Consider the following 24510-nt stretch of genomic DNA (forward strand, 5'->3'; position numbering starts at 1 on the left):
TCCGCACACAACCGTAAGGCTCTCCAGAGGGTAGTGAGGTCGGCAGAACGCATCACCCGGGGCAAACTACCTGCCCTCCAGGACACCTACACCACCCGATGTCACAGGAAGGCCATAAAGATCATCAAGGACAACAACCACCCAAGCCACTGCCTGTTCACCCCGCTATCATCCAGAAGGCGAGGTCAGTACAGGTGCATCCAAGCAGGGACCGAGAGACTGAAAAACAGCTTCTATCTCAAGGCCATCAGACTGTTAAACAGCCACCACTAACATTTAGCGGCCGCTGCCAACATACTGACTCAACTCCAGCCACTTTAAAAATGGGAATTGATGGAAATTATGTAAAAATGTACCACCAGCCACTTTAAACAATGCCACCTAATATAATGTTTACATACCCTACATTACACATCTCTTATGTATATACTGTACTCTATATCATCTACTGCATCTTGCCATCTTATGTAATACATGGACCACTAGCCACTTTAAACTATGCCACTTTATGTTTACATACCCTACAGTACTCATCTCATAGGTATATACCGTACTCTATACCATGTACTGCACCATTGCCTATGCCGTTCTGTACCATCACTCATTCATATATCTCTATGTACATATTCTTTATCCCTTTACACTTGCGTGTATAAGGTAGTAGTTGCGGAATTGTTAGGTTAGATTACTTGTTATTACTGCATTGTCGGAACTAGAAGCACAAGCATTTCGCTACACTCGCATTAACATCTGCTAACCATGTGTATGTGACTAATAAAATTTGATTTGATTTATTGTCATAAGGGTGCAGCCATGAGTATGTTCAGTTCAAATAGGTTGCTTTCCCAAGTCAGAGAGTCCTGTGCCTTGTCATGAATTGTGTAAAGCTTTGAAAAAGTTGCCACTAAATAGTTTCTGCAAGAGAGTGAAAACAAGAAAATACATTTTAAAATGAGTTCATTTTATTGTTCAATGCGTGGCCACACACATATACTGAGTTCCTTTGCACTGTGCATGATGGGACAGTTAGTGATGATGGTAGATGGGATATATCAGGAGTTCACAAGGGTCAAAACACAAACACCTTTTACCGCCATATTGGGATAGCCGCAGGCCACGCTCTCCTGACCCACCCGAGTCTACCTCTTCCTAAAACGACACCATGACACAAAAGTCAGGACTATTTCTTTGAGAACAGAAGGATTATCAGACTGGTTTAGGGAAACGATACAAAACAACCTCATCCCTCCCCCTACACTTCATTCCTGTGTGTATTCAGCACAGCTTACAAAAACGCAAAATAAAGTATATTTGGGTACAAAAATAAAATCCAAATTAAAACAATAGCAGGGCATAACCCGTCATTATTCCTCCTCATTATACACAGATAACACAATACATTAGTAACTGGACACAAAAAGTACACCGCAAAAAAACTGATAGGAAAGAAAACAATCCTGGAGAAGTGTACGTCCATTGACCTGAACCCTATGAGCTACGAGACTCCGATGTGTCGATAGCCTCAACGCTTGGCACGCTAGAGATGTGTTCTCTCTCTATGGGATTTACCCGACACCCCCCTGCCTTAGCAGACCAGACCCAGCCAGTCATAGGGCTGACATAGTCCCACCTTCACAACACAGAGGGAAAGGAGGAAATGGGAAACACTGCTCTATACATCTAAACCAATGGATTTAACTGAGCGTGAATGTGTATGTGTGGTTCTCTCTCGACACGTAATGTACTCGTTTCTATCATAAACAGTATATGCCTGGTTATGATGTGAACCAGGGGCACTAAGTGCGTAGCATCCCCACTTAATTCTCACCAACCTCTGGGATTGCTTCTTATGTTTGGGGGTCATCTGCTGTTTCTTATTGCCCCCTTTGCCCATGTGTCTCGCTTTTTCTTCCCTTCAACTGCTTTACTTTTCCAGCCTCTCTCTCTCTCACCCCCCCCCCCCCTTACTTCCTTTCCTAGAGTTGATTTTCCTTGGAGACGCAGATACAGACAGAGCAACAGAGTGGGAGAGAAAGAGGGAGTGAGTGTGTGATCAGCTGTCCGCCATGCCGACCTCGCCCCCTCAACGCTCTCAGCCAATCTCCTTCCACTGACGGTAGAACTCCACAATGTTCTTCAGCTCCATGCCTGCTGTCGCCACTGCCTGGATGGCCGACTGTTACCAAGGAGACACAAACAATGGAAGGTAAGACGTCAACTCTTCTAACACCAACGAACATACAACGTAAGGTAAAATATCACGGAAGGATGAATGGGAGAGGTCGAACATGCCAAACTTCTCTTAGAAAGAACTCTGGTTCTCTACAAAGATCTACACCATGGTAAAATGGCAGTAGTTTATAACAGGGAAATATTAAATAACAACACTGTACAACCCAAGGGATACACAGTAGTCAGACCAGCTGTCCATACCAACAGCGGTTGCTGGACAGCCTAAAGAACTGAGTGAGTGATTGTATTCGTGATGTGTATACCTTCATGGGCGCAGAGCGGGTACACAGCTCCTCCACTGAGTGACCGGTGAGAATAGTGACCATGCCAGCCGTGTCTTCGTCTCCGTTGCTCTGGGAGACGGTCAGCTGACGACAGCTGTCCACAGTCTTGTATAGGTGCCTAGAAATCAGGACACATAAGGAAACAGTTAACACTGGGAAGGTGTTTTACAGCTTTCATAAATCTTTTACCACTTTTGAAGCATTTGTATAAGAATGCTAAGTATTGAGAGGTGGCCTTATGAAGAGACTGCAGAAAGACTAATGGAGGCTCACCAGGCTTCAATGTCCTGGCGTTTCAGTTTGTCCCTCTCAAAACTACGCCCTGACTCCTTCTGGCAACGTATGTACCTGAGGTAGAAGTGGACGGAAGAGGGGTTTACAACATCAAGTGTCTTCACCCATATGGGTCGTAGCCTATTCTTGGTTTACTGGATCACAGATTAAGAGTGGGTTATGTTTAGAAACATTGTTTTGTTAAGATCTGAAGAAGTAAGGACAATATTGGGCCCCAACAGCCAGCTCATTTGAAAATTGGTTACGTGAGAGATACATTGATATAAAAGGACCTGTATACCATTGGCTCTAGAGTTTCACACCGGATAAAGGCTAAGCACATTGAAAATCGCCCTCTTTATCTTTTCATTCAGAGAACTGTCGACTCTACATATCCCTTTTAATGTGCTGGGTTGGCAGATTGTGGTTATCATATCTTAAATGTGGCCCACTATATTACCATACGTCACACTTGAGGGTTGAGACAGACATATACCTGTTGCCTTTACGGAACTCAGACTCCAGGAAGCGGATACCGTCCCTCGCTCCGGCATTCTCCTTCTTCAGGTGGTCAAGGCCATCAATCACTGAGGCAGATAAGTCAACCATCATGTTTTAACTTTGGTATCTATTCATTTCATGCTCTAACTAGAAAGACAAACTCAGCTTCAGTCATCCCCTCGGGAACTTACAAAACATAGCCAATGTCGAAACAATATAGCAGGGCTATTCAACTGGCTGCCAGCAGGACAGATCCGGCCCGTTTATCAATTTAGAATGGCCTTCTGATCAATTTAGATTTTTTAAATAATGTTTTTATCCTGCAAAAAAATGTGATGTTTAGAGCCAAAATGAGCCCTTGTTCAATATTCTCCAATGGGAGAATCTGTTTCCCTGTAGTCCCACCCACTAAGTGCTGTCAAAGAATATCACCCAACATACCAGTTAGCCAATCAGAGCTCACCTATCAGCTCTTCCCAGCAGATGAGATCACTACACTGCCTGATACACCAGAGCATGCTTTTCGCTTAACTCAGCAGTGAGTTAACACCACAGACATCAACTTTATCCAATCAACATCGCTTGTTTCGTGGTCTGCTGAGCATCATGATCTACTTTTACATAATGATGCTCGGTGGCTAAGCACGGGTAATAATGCTCTCAAAAGAGCACCCTGTGTTAGCTTAGGGAGGAGATAGTTGCTTTTCTCCGTGATTGACGCCACAAGAAAGCCAACACATATCTAGTGAAAATGCTTGATGAACAGTCCGTATCAGATGTTTGTTTTTCATCTTCAATCAATTGAATGGATTTAATTTGGGAGTGCAGGGGAGGGATAAAACAGTTGACATCATTAAAAATGTCAATAAAAAAATAAAAAAACATTGTTATTTTCTCCTCTGATTTGATTTCCCTACACTGCGCAACTATATTCAGTCATCAGTACAGATCACCCCCGTGATGGACGAGTTTTTAGATAAACTGAAAGCTAACTTTGCAACAAGATTTGAGGAGTTTAAGTCCCCACAGAGGTGGTGCAGTTTGTTATAGGGACCCGTTCTCTACTGATGCGGGGGGAAAGAGACCTCCCCGCAAAAAAAAGTTAGTCGACAGATATGACATGCATAAAAAGGTTTCCAAGTTAAAAAAACAAACAAACAGAAAAGAACGAAATTACAAAGAAATAGAAAATAGAACAGAATATGATGCTAGTCAACTGAGATATGCCATGCATAAAATGTCTCCTATGAGTAAACAAAATCAAAAGATGAAGTTATGTCTGTAAAACGGACAGGAAAGTAGAAATGAACGTGATGCAGGTCAACTGTGTTATAAGTACAAATGTGTTCCATTATTTAAACAATTTCATCCACTGAATTAGGCTTATCTTAAAGCACATAAAATGTACTTTTAGCGACACTTAATTTTAATAAATGTGCTTTATAAGAGTAATCCCATGTAAAAAATGTCTGGCCCCCTGCAAATAACCTTTTTCAAATCTGGACCCCATATAGTTCAATAACCCTGCAATATAGAAATCATATTTATCACCATTTTATCTCCATGTAATTCTGGAGAGAAACCTTTAAATAATGACTGCACTCAAACAGACTTATCCAGTCATGCAGTCTAACACTGGGTTTATTCACCCAGACAGGGCATGGGGCTGTGCTCACCTGTGCGGGGGATGATGATGATGAAGCAGCCACTGCCAGCCAGATGTCTGAGGAGGTTGAGGTGCTGACACAGGGCGGCAGAGTCGGGTACCAGGTACGGAGACATGGACGACTGAGTCTTGGGCTGCTGCAAGCTGCCCTCTAGCTGAGACACCTCCAACTGCAGGGCAGACACATGACAAACTGCTTATCTTGATGAGATGTTGAAGGAGATTTATTTATTTATTTTACCAGGTAAGTTGACTGAGAACACGTTCTCATTTGCAGCAACGACCTGGGGAATAGTTACAGGGGAGAGGAGGGGGATGAATGAGCCAATTGTAAACTGGGGATTATTAGGTGACCGTGATGGTTTGAGGGCCGGATTGGGAGTTTAGCCAGGACACCGGGGTTAACACCCCTACTCTTACGATAAGTGCCATGGGATCTTTAATGACCTCAGAGAGTCAGGACACCCGTTTAACGTCCCATCCGAAAGACGGCACCCTACACAGGGCAGTGTCCCCAATCACTGCCCTGGGGCATTGGGATATTTTTTAGACCAGAGGAAAGAGTGCCTGCTACTGGCCCTCCAACACCACTTCCAGCAGCATCTTGTCTCCCATCCAGGGCCTGACCAGGACCAACCCTGCTTAGCTTCAGAAGCAAGCCAGTAGTGGTATGCAGGGTGGCATGCTGGTATGCTGCTGAGATAATACAGTGCCCTCTGTAATTATTGGGACAGTGAAGCATTTCGTCTTCTTTTGCCTCTATACCCCAAACATTTTGAATTTAAATCAAATCTATGAACTTTTTACTACTATAATATACAAGTGAATTTGTCCCAAACATTTGCCCCCTAAAATGGGGGGACCATGTGCAAAATGTGCTGTCATTTCTAAAATGATTTACCCGATATGGATGAAAATACCCTCAAATTAAAGTTGACAGTCTGCACTGTAACCTCAGTCATTGTTTGATTTCAAACTCTGAGTATAGAGCCAAAATAAAAAATGTTTCACCGTCACAATAATTACGGAGGGCACTGTACATGTACATTCAACATTAAGTAATATACTTCAATGGCATCACCCCAACTATCATCGGCTGAAATCTAATGAATTTCACTTCAAGGTTTTGGGTGCGAAAGTAAATTAAGACATATACACTTAGTATACCAAACATTAGGAAAACCTTCCTAATATTGAGTTGCACCCGCCCTTTTGCCCTCAGAACAGCCTCAATTCGTCAGGGCGTGGACTCTACAAGGTGTCAAAAGCGTTCCATAGAGATACTGGCCCATGTCGACTCCAATGCTTCCCGCAGTTGTGTCAAGTGGGCTGGATGTCCTTTGGGTGGTGGACCATTGTTGATACACACAGGAAACTGCTGAGTGAAAATCTGTGTTGCAGTTCTTGACATAAACCGGTGCGCCTGCCACTTACCATACCCTGTTCAAAGGCACTTAAATCTTTTGTCTTGCCCATTCACCCTCTGTATGGCACACATACACAATCCATGTCTCAATTGTCTTAAGGCTTAAAAATCCTTCTTTAACCTGTCTCCTCCCCTTCATCTACACTGATTGAAGTGGATTTAACAAGTGACATCAATAAAGGATCATAGCCTTCACCAGGTCAGTCTACAGTACGTCATGGAAATGGAATGTTCCTAATGTGTTGTACACTCAGTATAGTGTCAGATAGCTAGATTGACAGTGTTTGATTTATGATAGAATGGAATGTTCCAGAAGACAGACCTGTAGGCGGAGCTGAGCCATGTCTCTCATCAGGCGGTTTCGTCGAGCCTCCTCCTCTGCCTGGACACACAAACACACACAGTGTTGAAATAGATAATTCTTTGCAATTATTTGAGCTCCACAATTGAAACAAAAACTGAAACTAGAGTGACTGCTGCTGCTTTGGTCTCATTGGTTCATTCAACTGCCGCTCACCATGCGGAACTGGGCCTTGGCCTGCTGCACCAGGTTGTCCTGCTCTGATTGGCTGATGCTGGTGAAGATGCCCGCCTCCGGGTTGAAGTGCAGCACGTTGCATTGGAGATTGGTGAGGAAGTGGCCAAAGCTGCGGATGCAGCACACGCGCACCACACACTGAGACGGGGAGAGAAAGAAAGCGAGAGAGCGAGTGAAGTAGTCAAATAGAGAGAGGGAAGAAAAAGAGTGAGGGTGTGAGAGAGGGTGTCTAAGGGAAGCTAGGTGTGTGTACCTCCTGTACGGGGCTGAGGGAAGGTCTGGGGCGGGTGTAGTCGAGGTGGCGGTGGGCCAGGTTGAGGGCAGGTAGGTGTCGTAGGGCCAGGTCCTCAGGCAGCAGCAGGGACTGGACCAGGCTGGGCTGCTCACACTCACTCAGCAGCTCCGTCACCTCAGTGTTCAGACCCAGCTCTAAAATACACACAAAGAGAAAGCAAGACAGAGAGAGCGAGATTACGACGTGACTTCTAGTCACGTGCTCTACAACAGGGCTCTACAGAATGAGACACACATTTGGAATTTCATCTATGAGAACATGGGTTAAAATAACCAAAGGAGAGGAAAAGAGAACAGATGGAATGATAAATATAATGTGAGAGAGGGGAGGGGGGGGGGGGGGGGTTGGCCAACTCAAGCCTCCACATCGGGCTCCCGAGTGGCACAGCGGTAAGACACTGCATCTCAGTGCTAGAGGCGTCACTACAGACCCTGGTTCAATTACAGGCTGTATCACAACCGGCCGTGATTGGGAGTCCCATAGAGCGGCGCACAATTGGCCAAGCGTCGTCCGGGTTAGGGTTTGGCAGTCATTGTAAATAAGAATTTGTTCTTAACCGACTTGCCTAGTTAGATAAAGGTTAAATAATTTTTTACAAATGTAAACGCAGATTAAAAACCCATAAAAAAAACAGGTGATTTTAGTAACTCGCCTGCTTCCAGCATCTTGCTCCCATCAGGCAGCAGGTTGAGTAGCACAGACAGTCTGTTCCATAGGCTCTGAGAACTCTACAGACAGAGTAACGGAATTACATTGAGCAGAAGCCGGACAGTGAAACAAACACCAACAATGATGAAGACTATAAACCCTTGCCCCGAGTCAGCTGATACAAAGATTAACTTGTATTTGACCAAGTTTATGCAAATTAGATTTGTCAATGCATACTGTTTGTAAGTACTTCTAGGTTAGTGAAAAATCTATCCCCTTTACCTGTGCACACATGAGGATAATGTCAGTGTTGGTTCTCAGCCAATCCACAAACACCTTGACCACCTGGATGAGCCCCTGATTGGTCAGAATCTCCAGTCTCTCCGACAGGGTCTTCTCGCTGTGTACTGACTGGTTGCTGTGCACGCTACACTCCGAATCGGAATCCACCTCTACAGGGAATGGACAAATAAAGAAATTAACATGTGTTAAATCTACACCCTAGTTTTCTTAGGGGGTACCTCAGAAGTACTGTTAGAAAAGGGCATATTTTAGCGATGTGCTGTTACTTAATGGGGTAATTGGGAAAGACTAAAAAGAGACTAGAAGTACATAATTATATTGGTATATTAAAGCTAAATCTTTAAACTCATCATATCCTGCACTATACAAAAACCACATAGTAATCAACACTGCATCAATGTGTGTGAGCAGGTTACTGACCATTGTCGTTGGTTCCGTTGGCAGTGCCCAGGCCAGCGTCGCAGGGTGAGTCCCCCGGGGGAGGAGGGGTCTCCTGGGAGGGGGTGGTGGAGGCGGCGTCTGGGTCGGTGGGGTTGGGTGTGGAGTTGGTGGCGGAGCTGTGGGGCCTCAGCAGCACATTGCTGAAGGTGGGCGCCAGGCGGAAGCAGCGCTTGGCCTGGAACAGCTGGGATGACATGGCCTGGAGGTTACTACTGATACTGGGGTCGCTGGGCAGGAGGGGGCCGTTGGTGGCCAGAGGGGTGTCCCCGTCTCCGTCCTCCCTGGGATCGGCTTGCTCCTCCTCATCATCGTCTTCAGGCTGCACCTCCCCCCGAGGAGGTGTGTCCAAGTTCTCCGGGGTTTCCGAGTCCTCTATATCCTCCAGGTCGGAGCGGGACTCCTGACTGTTCATGTCCGAGTCAGTCTCCACATCGAAGGCTGTGCTCCCCTCCTCGTCTTCCTCCGAGGCGCTCTCCCAGGTCCCCTCTGTCGGGTTCTCCCTCCCGCTTTTGCTCTCCTTTCCCAGCGTGGAGGGGGTGAGTGAGGGTTCCGAGGGTCCTGAGGCTCCGTCCCCGGAGTCGGCGCAGCCCCTCTGTTCTTCTTCCTCCTCTTCGTCGCTCTCGAAGCCCTCGCTCAGGTCGCTCTCGTCTTCTTTGCGGGTGGCGCAGCGGCGGCGGCGCATCATGGAGAGGCGGGCGTACTTCTTCTTTTGCCTCTGTTTCTCCTCCTCTGCCTTCCGCTCACCAATGCCTGCTTTCTGGGCCACGGTGCTCAGGTGGCCCCCCTCATCCTCCTCATGGTCTAGCGAGCCGTTCTGCAGGGGCCTCTCTTCCGAAGTCAATGGGTCAGATGGGTCTCTCAACTCAGAATCGTCTAGGAGCAAACAAATGTCATTATTATTCCATTCGTTTTTCAGAGAATTAACTGAGAACATGAATAGTGTCTAGGCATCATGAGGTCAGCTGGGAGTAGTTCTCACCTGTGTTGTCGGTCTGCAGCGGGGGCACCTGGCTCTCCCCCTCCTCCAGCTCAGCCTGCAGGCGGATGTTGACATGGTTCACCAGGTGGGAGAAGAGGGCCAGCGTGAAGGCTATTGACGCACTGTACTGCTTTGACCCTACACAAACAAGTCAACATGTCAACTTTGCAATACAACAAAACAGCATATCACCTTATTTCTCCCTTGCAGTATGTCACCATCCTCGCATGCCTACTGACAACATCCTTTGAGCGTAATGTTTGAAAAGCGATTTGCAAAAAAATATATGACATCTATATTCTTATTGACCTCCCCGCTTCAGGCTGTGCACCACCATGAGGCAGGTGATCACCATCTTGAAGACGAGGGCGTCGGGGAGCAGGGTGCAGGGCGAGTCGTGCTCCTCATGCTCCTCCTCGCTGGGGGAAGTGGCCTCGTGGCCGTGTGGCGGCGAGGGCAGGTAGAACAGCACCAGGTTAAAATCCTCCAGCACCGACTGACACAGAGAGGTCAACTCTGTCTCCAGCAGACTACTCACAGGGAGGAGGAGAGAAATGGTAAGACATTACAAACACGGTACCCAACAGACAATAGAAAGCCCTTTGAAACTGAGCAAAGGGGGTTATAAAAATTCTATCAATTGTTATTATCATCAGATAGCTGTGTCATATATGGACAAAATGTTGAGGTTCCTATTGAGATAAATGACTAGGGCCTAAATGGAGAAAAGTGAAAGTCCTAACCTGTTCTTGGGCTGCAGTAGACTCTGCAGATACATGAAGCTCACTAGAAGTTGCTTGATGTCCTTGGATCTGGAGAGAAAAGAGTTGAAGAAACAGTAAGGATCTCAGAGGACTATCTCAATTCATGTTCAATGCTGACTTAGTGATTTGTCATTTCAGGGCTGAGGTCTGAGGAAACCAGACTGACCTTTGCCGTGAGGGAGACAGCTTCTTCATCTCCTGTTTCTTCACCTGGTGGTACATCTTAGCTGCTTTATCAAACAGACGCTTCAAATTCCCATAGGCCCCTTCAAAGGGAGTCTCCGACTGTATACTGTTCAAACACAGGAATATAGAGGAGAAAACCATGATCAGTACTTGGTGGTAGGGGTGTGACGATACCAGTATCGCAATATTTTTTTCCATGGCAATGAAAACACGAAGCAGACGCAAATCTTTGGTCCTTTAAAAACCTGCTGTATGTAAAATATTGTGTGCTATAGCTTGGAAAATAATTGTGACTGGATGACAACAATGTTTCTTTCCAACATCAGGGCTGTTTCCTAAAGAAGTTCAAATCCGCTTTGTGTTTGGTATCCTTACCACTACTAACAAGTATTGCAATACTGGTATCGTCCCGGTACCACTTGGTTGTGAGTCTTTTTTTAACGTGTTCTGGCTCTGAAGTTGGCAGCCTTCTCCTAACAGACTGGTTTCAGAACCTCTTCCATTTCAAAACATGTCTCCTATTTAAAGCCTACTGAATGTGATCCAAATATGAATTGTTGCAATGAAGATATTTCTCCCCAGCAGTGTGACTACATTGCCCCACTGAGGTAGAAAACAATAGCACAGCTACAGCATAGTCTACAGACCAGACATAGATAGACTGGATGTGCTGCAGTAAATCTAGACGTGTTGAAGTCTCTTCTCACCAGCGTAGGTAGTAATAGGTGGCCTCCACGTTGTAGAATTTACTCCCCGCCAGCGTACCTAACTGATTGAAAGGCATTCCTGAAAACAAAACATCAAACACTTGTCAGTATCATGGCACACTAAAGACATCGCTTTCCTTTAGCAGCGGCCATTTAATATTGACTTTCAGTTCGACTGATGAAGCCCTCAAAAAGACAGAACGTTTCAAATGTGGATCAGTGATTTATTGAGACTGAATGCCCTCTCCTGGCCAGCTAACAGTTACTGAATGCCCCCTTCCTGGCCCAAATGGCCCGCTAACAGTTCAGCTAGATCACTATGAGCTGCGTAAAGCTTTGACCAGTCATACAATAAAGCTCAATCAATAAGTGCTGTGTGAGTTCATCACTATGTATATAACAAGAGTGATTCATTTGTAGATGGTGGTGTGAGTAAACCGGTTAGTTTAAAAAACGGGGGTTAATGTGCTGTGAAAGGGAGGGCCGGTAACACCTTGTTGTTAACTCACCTACGTGCGGAGTGACAGACAGGGCCTGGTGGTAGAACCGCTCTGCCAGCTGCTCAGCCTCCACCCCAGCCAATTCGTTCTGGTAACGGGCTACAGAAAACATTTAAACAACCTCCCGTAAACCTCTACTGTACATTCAAATCAATGTGACCTTGGATTTGGGGAATGCAATTCCATGGTCATACAAATAAGGTTGTATCAAATCTCTTTGGTGAGAAAGATTAAGTTTGTATTACCTAGATCTCCCAGGTACACCAGGCAGCGATGGCAGGCCATTTGGGCCCACTCCAGCTCCTTAGGGGTGGCTGATACCGGCTTCTTCCGACCTACAAAAACAAATACAATAATTTATACACTGTGTCAATCACAGATACCGCTAACCTGAGTGTGTGTGTGTGTCTCACCGATGAGGGGGTCGGTGACATGGGTCCAGTCGATGCAGTCCTGCATTTCCAGCTGGTAGTGGGACTGGATGTAGAGCAGCAGGTGCTGGAAGAAGCCCACGCCGGCTATCAGGTGAGTCCTGTAGGCGCATTCCAGGGCACTGCGACTGTGGATGTGCTGCAGAAGACATGGAGATATAAGACGGGGCCAGGTAATAAGAAGAGATTAGAAATAAAAGGGTTGTGTGTAGGGCATGAGGAAAGAAAGTGGGCATGCCTGAAAGCTCAGCAGTCACTGTATCAATCAAATGTATTTATAAAGCCCTTCTTATATCATCTGATGTCACAAATAGCTGTACAGAAACACAGCCTAAAACCACAAACAGCAAGTAATTCAGGTGTAGAAGCACTATTGGCCACAGTCATAAAATTTCCCCAATAACTTAGGGTGTTTTCCCACATGGTCCCTTTTAGCAAATTTTTGTGAACTCAGTGCGGTTTGCATAATTTGTTTGTGCCGTGTTAACACTACAAAAGGAACTCAGACCCCTCAAAAGAGCCCCCGAAGAAAACTGAGACCGTCTCCAGAGGTGGTCTGAGTTCGGTTCACTTGAATTCCGTGCTCCGGTTCCATTTTTTAGGGCAATGCTCCCCAGGTTCGCTTGTGATTACACACACTACTGCCATAGCCCCTCACATTGGTGCCACAAGTGAGAAGATTATGTGCATGTTCGCGGGAAAAAAACTATGCCGTTTTTGGATATTGATTAGCAATTGTCAAGAACGCACAGACATTCCAAAATGTGTGGAGTTTTTAGTTCAGATTATTTGTTTGCAATATGTGATCTATAAGAGAGTTGCATACACTGTTTATTTGATTGTGGGGTTTGAAGTGTGAGAAGACAACATATTTGGTGAGAATCACAACATAAGGTCCAAATCTAGTCTAGCTCTTAAAGGGGCGGCAGCCTACATTGGGTGTAAAATTTTCAATTACAGCATTATTTAATCTGCAGTTATTCATTCATATATATATATATTTTTTTTAATTAAACAACTACCGGTAGGCAAGTCAGTTAAGAACCAAATTCTTATTTACAATGAGAGCCTAACAAAAGGCCTCCTGCGTGGACAGGGACTGGCATTAAAAATATAGGACAACAAACACATCACAACAGACACCACAACACTACATAAAGAGAGACCTAAGACAACCACATAGCATGGTAGCAACACATGACAACACAGTATGGTAGCAACACCACTTGACAACAACATGGTAGCAAGAACACGGCAGCAGCACAACATGGTAGCAGCACAAAACAACAGCACAGAGTCAAGAAGGTAGAGACAACCATACATCCCTCAAAGCAGCCACAGCTGTCAGTAAGAGTGTCCATGATTGAGTCTTTGAATGAAGAGATGGAGATAAAATTATCTAGTTTGAGTGTTTTTTGCAGCTCGTTTTAGTCGCTAGCTGCAGCGAACTGAAAAGAGGAGCGACCCAGGGATGTGTGTGCTTTGGGGACCTTTAACAGAATGTGACTGGCAAAACGGGTGTTGTATGTGGAGGATGAGGACTGCAGTAGATATCTCAGATAGGGGGGAGTGGGGGTTTTATAAATAAGCATCAACCAGTGGGTCTTGGGACAGGTATACAGAGATGACCAGTTTACAGAGGAGTATAGAGCACAGTGATATGTCCTATAAGGAGCATTGGTGGCAAATCTGATTGAGGAATGGAAATGGCTTGTCCCAGAGTGCATTGAGTGAATGTTGGAAAAAATATCTTGATTCCTTTCTAAATATAGCAATCTGAATGCAAAGAGGATTTGGACCACAACATGGATAAAGTGAACTGGCAAAAGAGTTGAGTCCTCATTCAAAGGCAAGGGAAGTGTGAATACAAAGAGAACATAGTTCTATAGCTTCTTTTTTACCACAAAGTTTACTTTAAAGAGGACGGGAAATGGTTATTTTAAAGAGGACTAGATGGGAAAACACCCTTAAACGCTGTACCTTCTTGTTGGTCTTGATGACCTGGATGACCTCGTAGTAGACCTTCCTCCACAGAAGCTCCTCAGCCTTGCGACCATAGTCCACAGGGTGGAGAAACATCAGCTTCACACACAGCTCCCTCAACCTGGGCACAGAAGACAGATGAGGTTGGGGTTAGTGCTTTGCCTTTTGCCTTAGTGTTTAGGGCAAAGGTTGGAGTAGAGTAAAATGCTTACTTGTTGCGAAGGCTGATGTTTTCAGGCTTGAAGACCTCCCTGTACGATGACTTGCTGCCAATGATGACATCCAGCTTGTGTACCGACTCAACCACTGCCCTGAGCACGCAAGATACAGTTATTATGGCATGTGAATCACTGGTAATGGCCATTGGAGGAATGAGCAAACTCATTCTTATCAATGTAGGGAGCTAATGTTAGCTAGCTATAACTGGAAAATATCAAATGTCATGTCTCACACTGAAATAATGGTTGACATTACAGCTACCTAACTAGGTAGGTAAATCTAAAGAGGCTTGAGAAATATGGTGTTTCTCCCTAACTAGGCCTAGTTATGCATGTTAAAAGTAGCCAGTCGACATTATTAATATGGTGATGTTCTGCAAGACGCTTCTAGTTATCTCAGCTGTTAAATAACTAACTAGCTATTTAGCTGGCTAGCAAACAAGGTAGGCCTATCAGGTAGCTAGTAGTGACAATACTGACAGCTGAAGCTATCACAACTAGTTAACCAACTAACGTTATTAAGAGAGCAAGTTGGCATAGGAATAAACTAGCTAGCTAATAGCACAGTACGGTTAACTTGTTACTGTACTGTTAATGTTCAGTTGTTTAGAAGCTAACGTTAGTCAGCTATCCGCTCCATAAGTTCCCACTGGGTTACATCTGGGTTACATCTGGCTATTTAAAACCCATATTATCGAAAATGTCCGACTACTTCGTAAAAATGTAATTGTCCTTCGACGAAGGACAGTTAACTAGCTAACGTTAGCTGATGCAAGTCACAGACACACAGGTGACTGGATAGTTAGCTAACTAGCAAGTTGAATAGATGTCTAGCTAGTTAGCAAACTAGCTAAGGTTAGCTATCCATTTATTTTACTACTGTTAGCTAATGTAATGTTTCCCAGCAAAAGGCATTTAACTCACCTGTATAGCCGCTTGATGAGGAGAACTTTTGCCTCTGGCTCGCTATCCTGCCCAGGTCCACTCATGTTAGTATATGGTGCCAAGAGTCACACGCTCCAGTCCAACAGTCTGTGTTCCCACCCTCGTCAAACCCACTATTGTCAGGGTTGCTCAGTGCTTGCCTCACCGGCAGTGACAACTGTGTTGACTAGCTAGCTAGCAGCTCTCTCCTCTCCCGCTAGCCACCTATGTCGCTTTCGTATCTTATGTCGATTGGCAATCCCCCCCACACTGCCCATCCGTTCGGAAACCGTTTAGGAGAGGGAATGCCACAGTATTTTGGTTAATTCCCGGTCAGCTATCACACCCCGATGGGTTCCTTGTGTTATTCCCCGTTTCAGACATTGCTTCGAGTAAGTGGGCGGCCATTAAACAGCGACCGCCTGAATAGCGCGAGACTTCTCATGAAATGTTCGCGCGGGACCGTCACTAGTTACCACAGCCACAAAGTAATGAACTCCGCCATTTCTGCAATTTCTCTTAATTAAAATATGACTTAACCCTAAACTTTACCACACTGCTAACCCCAACCTTAAATTAAGACCAAGAAGCAACAAAGAAATATATATATTTGTAGCTGTAGAATCTAGTGGACACCTAGCTAGATTGCCAGACAGCAAGTCATTATGATTAATTTGTTTGTGTAGGTTTGTGATCCCTGGCAATGTAAAACGTTTGTATACAGTATATATATTTGTGATTAGGGCTGCATGGCACACTAACCGGGTAACCAATGGTTATTGATGAAGACTGTCATGAAAATGAAATAAGAGTCATAACCAATTTACATTAGGCATTTAGCAGACAGTCTTATCCAGAGCGACTTACAGTTAGTGCATTCATCATACCCCTTTCCTGCAGTCAAATGACCTAGTGGCCTCAAGGATGGAATGTTATTCATATTTTTTTTCATCATTTTTTTTTTTTTTAATGAAAATCTGGTGTTTCTATGTCAAACAATTTTGTTTTATTTCAGTCTTCTGTGATGTACAGTATATAAAGTGTACTTTTGGGATGCAAACTCAAAATTGAATAGATTTCAACTCGTTATCAGACATAGTATAGCTGTCTCCTTTTTTAAGCCCATAACAGTGTGTGTGAGGTGTATACTTTTGTTTCAAAGTAGATTTGTTTAAAACCAACGAGAAACACTGTGTGACCCTTATTACTGCAGTAATAAGATAGCTAGGTTGGAAAACCACATATCACAGTCATAGTAGGTACATTTTTCCTCAATAAAGTACCTATCAGAAAAGTCAGAGTTAGTAAGAGGGAAAAGTGTTTGTTCAAAAAAGGCTATTTTTTTTACACTGAACAAAAATATAAATGCAACATGCAAAGTGTTGGTCCGATGTTTCATGAGCTGATATAAAATATATGCACAAAAAGCTTATTTCTCTCAAATGTTGTGCACAAATTTGTTTACATCCCTGTTAGTGAGCATTTCTCCTTTGTTAAGATAATCCATCCACCTGACATGTGTGGCATATCATGAAGTTGACTAAACTGCTAAACTGAATAATCACTACACAGGTACAACTTGTGCCGGGGACAATAAAAGGCCACTTTGTGCAGTTTTGTCACACAACACAACATCACAGATGTCTCAAGTTTTGAGGGAGAAGCAATTGGCATGCTGACAACAGGAATGTCCACCAAAGCTGTTGTCAGAGAATTTAATGTTAATTTCTCTACCATAAACTGCCTCCAATGTTGCCATTCATTCACCGCCATCACCTCATGTTTCAGCATGATAAAGCACAGCCACATGTCGCAAGGATCTGTACACACTTCCTGGTACCTGAAAATGTCCCAGTTCTTCCATGGCCTGCATACTCACTAGACATGTCCCCCATTATTATTATTAGTTTACAATTGGCTCATTCATCCCCCTCCTCTCCCCTGTAACTATTCCCCAGGTCGTTGCTGCAAATGAGAACGTGTTCTCAGTCAACTTACCTGGTAAAATAACGGTAAAATTAAATTAAAAAAATAAAAAAATAAAAAATTATGCACCTTTGTGGCCTGCTGGAGGTCATTTTGCAGGGCTCTGGCAGTGCTCCTCCTGCTCAAAGGCGGAGGTAGCGGTCCTGCTGCTGGGTTGTTGCCCTCCTACGGCCTCCTCCACGTCTCCTAATGTACTGGCCTGTCTCCTGGTAGCGCCTCCATGCTCTGGACACTACGCTGACAGACACAGCAAACCTTCTTGCCACAGCTCGCATTGATGTGCCATCCTGGATGAGCTGCACTACCTGAGCCACTTGTGTGGGTTGTAGACTCCGTCTCATGCTACCACTAGAGTGAGAGCACCGCCAGCATTCAAAAGTGACCAAACATCAGCCAGGAAGCATTGGAACTGAGAAGTGGTCTGTGTTCACCACCTGCAGAATCACTCCTTTATTGGGGGTGTCTTGCTAATTGCCTATAATTTCCACCTTTTGTCTATTCCATTTGCACAACAGCATGTGAAATTTATTGTCAATCAGTGTTGCTTCCTAAGTGGACAGTTTGATTTCACAGAAGTGTGATTAACTTGGAGTAAAAAAAAATTTTGAGCAGTGTATTTTTGTTCAGCATACAGTTGAAGTCGTAAGTTTACATACACCTTAGCCAAATACATTTAAACTCAGTTTTTCACAACTCCTGACATTAAATCCTAGTAAAAATTCCCTTAATGGAAACCAGGTTCCCATCTAAGGCCAGTTAGGATCACCACTTTATTTTAAGAATGTGAAATGTCTGAATAATAGTAGAGAGCATGATTTATTTCAGCTTTAATTTCTTTCATCACATTCCCAGTGGGTCAGAAGTTAACATACACTCAATTAATATTTGGTAGCATTGCCTTTAAATTGTTTAACTTGGGTCAAACATTTTGGGGAGCCTTCCACAAGCTTCCCACAATAAGTTGGGTGAATTTTGGCCCATTCCTCCCGACAGAGCTGGTGTAACTGAGTCAGGTTTGTAGGCCTCCTTACTCACACATGCTTTTTCAGTTCTGACCACAAATCTTCTACAGATTGAGGTCAGGGCTTTGTGATGGCCACTCCAATACCTTGACTTTGTTGTCCTTAAGCCATTTTGCCACAACTTTGGAAGTATGCTTGGGGTCATTGTCCATTTGAAAGACCCATTTGCGACCAAGTTTTAACTTCCTGACTGACGTCTTGAGATGTTGCTTCAATATATCCACATAATTTTCCATCCTCATGATGCCATCTATTTTGTGAGATGCACCAGTCCCTCCTGCAGCAAAGCACCCCCACAACATGATGCTGCCATCCCCCATGCGTCACGGTTGGGATGGTATTCTTTGGATTGCAAGCCACCCCCTTTTTCCTCCAAACATAACGATGGTCATTATGGCCAAACAGTTCTATTTTTGTTTCATCAGACCAGAGGACATTTCTCCAAAAAGTACGATCTTTGTCCCCATGTGCAGTTGCAAATCGTAGTCTAGATTTTATGGTGGTTTTGGAGCAGTGGCTTCTTCCTTGCTGAGCTTCTTTTCAGGTTACGTCGATATAGGACTCATTTTACTGTGGATATAGATACTTTTATACCCATTATCTCCAGCATCTTCACAAGGTCCTTTGATGTTTTTCTGGGATTGATTTGCACTTTTCGCACCAAAGTACGTTCGTTTCTAGGAGACAGAACGCGTCTCCTTCCTGATCGGTATGACGGCTGCGTGGTCCCATGGTGTATATACTTGCGTACTATTGTTTATACAGATGAACGTGGTACCTTCAGGCGTTTGGAAATTGCTCCCAAGGATGAAACAGACCTGTGGAGGTCTACAATTTTGTGGAGGTCTTGGCTGATTTCTTTTGATTTTCCCATGATGTCAAGCAAAGAGGCACAGAATCTGAAGGTAGACCTTGAAATACATCCACAGTTACAATCAATCAATCAATCAATTTTATTTTATATAGCCCTTCGTACATCAGATAATATCTCGAAGTGCTGTACAGAAACCCAGCCTAAAACCCCAAACAGCTAGAATGCAGGTGTAGAAGCACGGTGGCTAGGAAAAACTCCCTAGAAAGGCCAAAACCTAGGAAGAAACCTAGAGAGGAACCAGGCTATGAGGGGTGGCCAGTCCTCTTCTGGCTGTGCCGGGTGGAGATTATAACAGAACTATGCCAAGATGTTCAAAAATGTTCATAAGTGACAAGCATGGTCAAATAATAATCATGAATAATTTTCAGTTGGCTTTTCATAGCTGATCATTAAGAGTTGAAAAACAACAGGTCTGGGACAGGTGGCGGTTCCATAACCGCAGGCAGAACAGCTGAAACTGGAATAGCAGCAAGGCCAGGCGGACTGGGGACAGCAAGGAGTCACCACGGGCGGCAGTCCCGATGCATGGTCCTAGGGCCCAGGTCCTCCGAGAGAAAGAAAGAGAGAAGGAGAAAATTAGAGAGAGCCAAGATTTTCAAAATGTTCATAAATGACAAGCATGGTCAAATAATAATCAGGAATAAATCTCAGTTGGCTTTTCATAGCCGATCATTAAGAGTTGAAAACAGCAGGTCTGGGACAGGTAGGGGTTCCATAACCGCAGGCAGAAGAGTTGAAACTGGAATAGCAGCAAGGCCAGGCGGACTGGGGGCAGCAAGGAGTCACCACGGCCGGTAGTCCCGACGTATGGTCCTAGGGCTCAGGTTCTCAGAGAGAAAGAGAGAACGAGAGAATTAGAGAGAGCATACTTAAATTCACACAGGACACTGGATAAGGCAGGAGAAGTATTCCAGGTATAACCAACTGACCCTAGCCCCCCGACACATAAACTACTGCAGCATAAATACTGGAGGCTGAGACAGGAGCGGTCAGGAGACACTGTGGCCCCATCCGAAGAAACCCCCGGACAGGGCCAAACAGGAAGGATATAACCCCACCCACTCTGCCAAAGCACAGCCCCCACACCACTAGAGGGATATCCTCAACCACCAACTTACAATCCTGAGACAAGGCCGAGTATAGCCCACAAAGGTCTCCACCACAGCACAAACCAAGGGGGGGCGCCAACCCAGACAGGAAGTTCACGTCAGTAACTCAACCCACTCAAGTGACGCACCCCTCCTAGGGACGGCATGAAAGAGCACCAGCAAGCCAGTGACTCAGCCCCAGTAACAGGGTTAGAGGCAGAGAATCCCAGTGGAGGGAGGGGAACCGGCCCTGGAGAGACAGCAAGGGCGGTTCGTTGCTCCAGAGCCTTTCCGTTCACCTTCACACTCCTGGGCCAGACTACACTCAATCATATGACCTACTGAAGAGATAAGTCTTCAGTAAAGACTTAAAGGTTGAGACTGAGTCTGCGTCTCTCACATGGGTAGGCAGACTGTTCCATAAAAATGGAGATCTATAGGAGAAAGCCCTGCCTCCAGCTGTTTGCTTAGAAATTTTAGGGACAATTAGGAGGCCTGCGTCTTGTGACCGTAGCGTACGTGTAGGTATGTACGGCAGGACCAACTCGGAAAGATAGGTAGGAGCAAGCCCATGTAACGCTTTAAAGGTTAACAGTAAAACCTTGAAATCAGCCCTTGCCTTAACGGGAAGCCAGTGTAGGGAAGCTAGCACTGGAGTAATATGATCAAATTTCTTGGTTCTAGTCAGGATTCTAGCAGCCGTATTTAGCACTAACTGAAGTTTATTTAGTGCTTTATCCGGGTAGCCGGAAAGTAGAGCATTGCAGTAGTCTAACCTAGAAGTAACAAATGCATGGATTAATTTTTCTGCATCATTTTTGGACAGAAAATTTCTGATTTTTGCAATGTTACGTAGATGGAAAAAAGCTGTCCTTGAAACAGTCTTGATATGTTCGTCAAAAGAGAGATCAGGGTCAAGAGTAACGCCGAGGTTCTTCACAGTTTTATTTGAGACGACTTTACAACCATCAAGATGAATTGTCAGATTTAACAGAAGATCTCTTTGTTTCTTGGGACCTAGAACAAGCATCTCTGTTTTGTCCGAGTTTAAAAGTAGAAAGTTTTCAGCCATCCACTTCCTTATGTCTGAAACACAGGCTTCTAGCGAGGGCAATTTTGGGGCTTCACCATGTTTCATTGAAATGTACAGCTGTGTGTCATCCGCATAGCAGTGAAAGTTAACATTATGTTTTCGAATAACATCCCCAAGAGGTAAAATATATAGTGAAAACAATAGTGGTCCTAAAACGGAACCTTGAGGAACACCGAAATGTACAGTTGATTTGTCAGAGGACAGACCATTCACAGAGACAAACTGATATCTTTCCGACAGGTAAGATCTAAACCAGGCCAGAACTTGTCCGTGTAGACCAATTTGGGTTTCCAGTCTCTCCAAAAGAATGTGGTGATCGATGGTGTCAAAGGCAGCACTAAGGTCTAGTAGCACGAGGACAGATGCAGAGCCTCGGTCTGACGCCATTAAAAGGTCATTTACCACCTTCACAAGTGCAGTCTCAGTGCTATGATGGGGTCTAAAACCAGACTGAAGCATTTCGTATACATTGTTTGTCTTCAGAAAGGCAGTGAGTACACATCAAAATTGACTCAAATGATGTCAATTATCCTATCAGAAGCTTCTAAAGCCATGACATCAATTTCTGGAATTTTCCAAGCTGTTTAAAGGCACAGTCAAACTTACTGTATGTAACTTCTGACCAACTGGAATTGTGATACAGTGAATTATAAGTGAAATAATCTGTCTGTAAACAATTGCTGGAAAAGTTACTTGTGTCATGTACAAAGTAGTTGTCCTAACCGACTTGCCAAAACTATAGTTTGTTAAAACAAGAAATTAGTGGAATGGTTGAAAAACAAGTTTTAATGACTCCAACCTAAGTGTATGTAACCTTCTTACTTCAACTGTATATTTTCCTATTTTTTTTTGGGAGGGGGGGGGGCGAGAGGGGGTGCTGTGGCAATATTTAAGATACTCTTTGAAGAGGTACGGTTTCAGATGTTTTCGGAGGACTCTGCTGTCGTAGCTTCTGGGGGAAGCTGGTTCCACCTTTGGGGTGCCTGTCACGACTTCCACCGAAGTTGGTGCCACTCCTTGTTCGGGCGGCGTTCGGCGGCCGATCTACGTTTCATTGTCCATTTGTTTTGTCTTTATTGTACACACCTGGTTTCCATTACATTATTATTTATTCCCTATTTAACCCTCTGGTTCCCACGTGGTTTTGTGCTTGTTTGTTCTGTGTTTAGCATTCGCTACTATTTTGTGAGCTGGATTGTTTTCCCTGTGTGGAATTTATTTTGTTGTCGTCTTGAGTAAAAGTCCTTTATTACTCATCCTCTGTGTCCTGCGCCTGACTCCGTCCCACCTGTTGCACATCGACCCTTTACAGAAACATGCACCAAAAATATGGAGTCAGCAGGTGCACCCAGTCCTACGTTACCTGTGGAGGAGCGCGTCCAGCAGCACGCGACGATGCTACAAAATCTTGGCACAGCCATGGATCACGTGCTGCACATTATGGAGCGATGGGAGAGGGGGTTTTCCTACACCCCCATCATCTTCACCCCAACCCACACCGCTGTCCACCCCTCCGTCACCTGGACCCAGTGGGATTCGGCTCTCGCTCCCGAGGGCATATGATGGGATGGCTGCCAGGAGTTCCTGCTCCAGTTGGAGCTCTACCTGGCGACCGTTCACCCAGCTCCCTCGGGACACGAGAGCGTGTCCGCCCTCATCTCCTGTTTGTCGGGGAGAGCACCTGAGTGGGCCAACGCCGTATGGGGGAGAGAAGGCGCAGCGTTCACTATAAGGATTTCACCCTCCGCTTCCGGGCGGTCTTCGATCATCCACCTGAGGGGAAAGTACCGGGGAACGTTTGCTCCATATTAGACAGGGGATGAGGAGCGCACAGGACTTTGCACTGGACTTCAGGACCCTGACAGCCAGCGCGGGATGGAATGAAAGGGCCCTGATCGACCATTACCGGTGCAGTCTAGGGGAGGACGTTCGTCGGGAGCTGGCATGCAGGGACACCAACCTTACCCTCGACCAGCTGGGCGATTTATCCATCTGTCTGGATAACCTGTTGGCCACCCGCAGATGTTGGCTCTCGACCCGAAACCTGCCCCTTCACCTGCACTGCCGGAAGCTGGGTCCGCAGTTTGTGGGGCCATTTAAAGTCCTGAGGAGACTGAACGAGGTTTGTTATAGGCTACAGCTCCCCCCTGATTACCGTATTAACCCCTCGTTCCATGTGTCTCTCCTCAGGACGGTGGTGGCTGGTCCGCTCCAGGAGTCTGAGGTGCGGGAGGGTCCTCCCCGGCGTATACTGTTCGAGCCATCATGGACTGAAGGCGTCGGGTGAGGGGCCTTCAGTACCTCGTGGAGTGGGAGGGGTACGGTCCGGAGGAGAGATGCTGGGTGCCAGTGGAGGACATCCTGGACCCTTCGTTACTGCGGAAATTTCACCGTCTCCACCCGGATCGTTCTCCGGGTCGTCCCTGAGGCCGGTGTTGGCGCGCTGCTAGAGCTGCGCGTCAAGGGGGGGTGTACCGTCACAACTTCCGCCGAAGTTGCTGCCTCTCCTTGTTCAGGCGCCGTTCGGCGATCAACGTCACCGGTTTTCTAGCCGCCACCGATCTACGTTTCATTGTCCATTTGTTTTGTCTTTATTGTACACACCTGGTTTCCATTACATTATTATTTATTCCCTATTTAACCCTCTGGTTCCCACATGGTTTTGTGAGTGTTTGTTCTGTGTTTAGCAGTCGCTACTATTTTGTGAGCTGAATTGTTTTCCCTGCGTGGAATTTATTTTGTTGTCATCTTGAGTAAAAGTCCATTATTACTCATTCTCTGTGTCCTGCGCCTGACTCCGTCCCACCTGCTGCACATCGACATTTTACAGTGCCAGAACAGAGAAGAGCTTGGGCTGCGCTGACCAGGAGCTGCCGTCCCATAGGGGTGATTTGGATGAATACTGAATATTCTGGGTTTATGTTTTCGATAAAAAAGAGGCTACAAGTAAACGTTTTTCGTTGGTTTTTGATTGCTAGACAAGGCGATCACCGAAAGATCACCTGATCCAGCATGAATGCCATCATCACATCTATTTCAACAGAGAAAGGTAAGTGCTGTTCATTAATGCTGTTCATTGAGAGTTTGAACAAGCTGGAGCTTCTTGTTTTGTAGCTAAATGAGCTATCTGTTTTTTCACTTAGATTTA

General features: G+C 45.2%; 2 protein-coding genes across 2 annotated transcripts in view; both read right to left on the minus strand.

Moving 5' to 3' along the window:
- LOC129837559 (membrane progestin receptor delta-like) overlaps nucleotides 1–1894 on the minus strand; it is a 26581-nt gene extending 24687 nt beyond the window's left edge. Inside the window, exon 1 of the mRNA XM_055903843.1 lies at nucleotides 1833–1894. Coding sequence (XP_055759818.1) covers nucleotides 1833–1894 — 62 coding nt within the window. The remainder of the gene's footprint in view (nucleotides 1–1832) is intronic.
- On the minus strand, nucleotides 941–15748 carry LOC129837827 (nonsense-mediated mRNA decay factor SMG5-like). The gene is made up of 22 exons (XM_055904288.1): nucleotides 15300–15748; nucleotides 14370–14468; nucleotides 14155–14278; nucleotides 12157–12313; nucleotides 11989–12078; nucleotides 11753–11842; nucleotides 11244–11322; nucleotides 10517–10642; nucleotides 10330–10398; nucleotides 9896–10116; nucleotides 9587–9724; nucleotides 8587–9480; nucleotides 8146–8315; nucleotides 7868–7943; nucleotides 7174–7349; nucleotides 6900–7058; nucleotides 6705–6764; nucleotides 4967–5126; nucleotides 3286–3376; nucleotides 2790–2864; nucleotides 2496–2634; nucleotides 941–2176 (listed from the first exon to the last, which is right to left on the minus strand). The coding sequence occupies exons 1-22, from the start codon at nucleotides 15362–15364 to the stop codon at nucleotides 2093–2095; spliced, it is 3342 nt and encodes a 1113-aa protein (XP_055760263.1). The 5' UTR covers nucleotides 15365–15748; the 3' UTR covers nucleotides 941–2092.
- Nucleotides 15749–24510: the final 8762 nt, after the last annotated feature.

This window comes from Salvelinus fontinalis, chromosome 38, assembly GCF_029448725.1.
Source record: "Salvelinus fontinalis isolate EN_2023a chromosome 38, ASM2944872v1, whole genome shotgun sequence".
NCBI classification, from domain to species: domain Eukaryota; kingdom Metazoa; phylum Chordata; class Actinopteri; order Salmoniformes; family Salmonidae; genus Salvelinus; species Salvelinus fontinalis.